The sequence below is a fragment of the Cyprinodon variegatus genome, unplaced genomic scaffold (genome assembly GCF_000732505.1).
Source record: "Cyprinodon variegatus isolate N-32 unplaced genomic scaffold, C_variegatus-1.0 Scaffold1994, whole genome shotgun sequence".
NCBI lineage: Eukaryota > Metazoa > Chordata > Actinopteri > Cyprinodontiformes > Cyprinodontidae > Cyprinodon > Cyprinodon variegatus.
This window is the reverse complement of record NW_015152447.1, coordinates 29320-32597: the sequence shown is the minus strand read 5'-3', so window position 1 is coordinate 32597 and position 3278 is coordinate 29320. Positions and strand designations below refer to the sequence as shown.

Sequence of the window (3278 nt, the reverse complement as noted above, 5' to 3'; positions counted from 1 at the left end):
GTAACCGGGTGTCATTACCGCCAGCGTGAATAACAATCTTACTGTATTTAACCTTATTCTTAGCCAGCATCACAGATAGTGGTTATTGGATCAAGCCAAGGAGACATGAATGAAAAGATCCACCATCAAACATGTAAACCAGCAATGCTTCATTTGATAAATTCATATCTATAAGCACAGATCCAGAAGAGTTTGCTGTTCCTCAGAACCTAAATCATTTCAAGCCTTGAAACATTATTTCCAAAAATGTTTAACTACAGCTTAAGTCACAAGACATGTGCTGTAGAAGAGATTAAAGCTACAAGACTCAGTTTACCAACTTTAAATACATGAGAATTTTCTCCTCACCACTTCATCCCATAATTCCCATTTCATCGCCATAGCAGAGCTGCTTTCTGGGTAAATATTCACCCCAGTTTCTACCTCTTAACCCAAACTCAGCTTGGAAACTTCCATGTTCCCGTTCTTGACTCCTGCTGTGTTTCTTTACACATCGGCCCGTTGATCCAAACAGCAGACGAAATCAATGGATCTAATGTGGATCACTAATACCTGAAGTGCTCTTTTAAGTCTTTATCTTGGAGCTCATCATCTCTTCATTTATTGCACCATTTAGTACCGAGGTTGATGTTTTTTGAGATTCTTCAGGGTTATCCTAAGAGCATTCTTTCTTTTTTTAAGGGATTTAATTCTTTATAACTCTTGTATTAATATTTAAGACTTTATTTTTGCCCCCATGACTTCCCTCCATCGCTAATAAACCGTATAAGCACTGCAGCTTGAGCACTGAGAGTAAGAAGAAAAGGTTTTGTTTTCTTTGCAAAGGAGAATCACAGAACAAGCTGAACACAGCTCCCAATGTGATTCTCCTTTGCAAAGAAAATAAAACCTTTTCTTCTTACTCTCAGTGCTCAATTTTTACTCCACAAGCTCATGGTTTACATTTGTAATTCCATTAAGCTTCTTCTTGATCTCATCGGTGAAAATAATCAGGTGGCAGATTTTAACTCTGGCTTCTGTCTTCAGTTGAGCTCAAAGGTTTTGCTGCTAAGTTTTAGAGCTTTTTTTTTGGTGACAACTTTCACTAAACTTTGTTCTAAATCTGTGATAAAAAGCCTCATTAGCATAAAAGTCATAAAATTGTGGTCTATTTCTGTCAACATGTGAAAGTTTGGTCGATATTATGTTTTAAAGAGTATTGCAAAGAGTTTCTTTTTTTTAAACAAGACGTGGGTTAACCATGGTAAGTCTGGAGGAGCTGCAGAGAAGCAGAGCTCAGGGCATGCTCCCTGCACTGAGTAGATCTAGCTTTCATAGAACTAGTTCAGAAAGAGGGCTGTTGTTCAAGCAAAGCCAGCAGATGTACTGAGTGGTGCTTTCTGGAAGGCCTGTAGATGGCGACACATTTATAAACGTGTGAAACCTGCAGATGGAAACCAGCCATAAACAGGAGAGCAAGAGGAGGCATATATGAATTTCCTTTTGGGGAGTAATAAAGTATAACTGAATTGAATTTCCTGGGTGTTAGAATGGCCTAGTCAAAGTTCAGAACATGCTAAGAACAAATCTTTTACAGAACTCTGTAGAATCAAAAGTTTCAGGCAGTTAAAAAAAAAAAACAATATTTTGTGTTCCAGTTTTTCTTGGTGCTCTTCCTCCTGATGCTGCTGGAGCTCACTGCTGCCTGCCTGATGCTCATTTATGAGGCGGAGGTGGGACTGACCTGCAAATGATCGAGTCATTAATGGATCACTCTGAGCATTAACTATAACCCACCTGTCTGTTCAGATTGGTAACCTAGTGACAAAAGATCTCGAAGACGGTCTGGAAGCAGTGAGAACCTCCGGGAATTCAACTAAAAAGAGTGACTGGGATGTGGTCCAGGAGGGGGTGAGCAGAATCAGACAACCTTCTACCTTTCTGCTCAGATCCAGCTGTTGACCAACATTTCTCTGTAATCATGAAACAGTTCGAATGCTGCGGAGTCAAGAACAGCAGCGACTGGAAGTCCTACATCCCCGATTCCTGCAAGGACACTAGAAAAGGGTCTGGGTACTGGACCGAGGTAAAGCCCACCTAGCAGCTCGTAGTCACCGACATTCTAAGACTGAAATAAAATGTTCTTCACATTTGCTGTTTGCAGGGATGTTTGAAAAAACTGACAAACTGGCTGGAAGAAAATTTCTTAAGTACTGGGATTGCTGTCATTGTTCTCTGCATCATTGAGGTAAGATCAAGGTGACGACGTTTTGTTGTAGAATATATATATAGAATACTATATATATTTGTAGATGAGATATGTATATATATATATATTCTGTTTTATAAAATAGAACATATAGAATTTGACTTCCTGATCCAGTTGTAAAAATACAGTGATTTTAAACTTGAGTTTTTAATCAGACGGTAGGCAGAGGAGGAAGGAGGGAGAAATATGACTGATGGAGGAAAGTAGAGAGAAAAGCCTTTAGACCATCGATCCCACAGGAACCTTTCTTCCTTTAAAATTGGCTCAGAAACCAAAAGCTGCTGAAAGACGTTCCTGATTAGCGGAACTTGATCCACAGCAGGCGGGACCTGAACATGTCCTCCATCCCTGCAGGTCCTGGGAATGTGCTTCGCCATGACGCTCTTCTGCCACATCAGCAGATCCGGACTGGGCTACAAGTTATAACCGCTTCAGCTTTCAGCTTCGCTGTCGAGCAGAAGAAGCTAAAACATTCTAGAAAAGCTTTCATTGTATATTTTTGAAGCATCTGATGTCATTTCAAACTTTGTAAAGTGTTTTATGTCTGCAGCTTTTTATTTGAAATATTTGTTGAGATTCTGTCTTAAATCAGCTGATTGATCAATAAAGTTTTCTCTACAGAATCGTTCTGGATCCGATTCTCTTCTTCTTTCCGCATGACTGCGTTTCCTATCTGACTCGCATGTCAGCGATCTGAGGCTTAAAAAAACCCGAAAACAACCACTTCCCCTTTTAATCCCCCCCCCAGGAATAACCGGATCACTGAGCAAAGAGACAGATTAATTTATTTCTCCTGCATCAATAGTTTAAGACCAACAAAAACTATAAAAAAAAAACTAGAATTTCATTTACACGTTCAAATTATTTTGTTCTGTTTTAAACCATCCAACAAAAATAAAAATACATTCCTGCATTTAAAAAATTTAACTGTACACAGCAGAAAACAGTTTATTGCAAACTGACCCCCGACACCCTGAAGCTACGGAACTCACCTAAAGATATGAAAGAAAATAAAGAAACTAGTGATGGA

The 3278-nt window shown here is 39.2% G+C and overlaps 1 protein-coding gene across 1 annotated transcript in view; it reads left to right on the top strand.

Moving 5' to 3' along the window:
• The window catches only part of LOC107104988 (leukocyte surface antigen CD53-like), an 8218-nt gene extending 5355 nt beyond the window's left edge, over positions 1-2863 (top strand). The window contains exons 3-7 of the mRNA XM_015405104.1: positions 1638-1712; positions 1789-1890; positions 1970-2065; positions 2144-2227; positions 2603-2863. Coding sequence (XP_015260590.1) covers positions 1638-1712; positions 1789-1890; positions 1970-2065; positions 2144-2227; positions 2603-2674 — 429 coding nt within the window. The 3' untranslated portion in view covers positions 2675-2863. The remainder of the gene's footprint in view (positions 1-1637; positions 1713-1788; positions 1891-1969; positions 2066-2143; positions 2228-2602) is intronic.
• Positions 2864-3278: the final 415 nt, after the last annotated feature.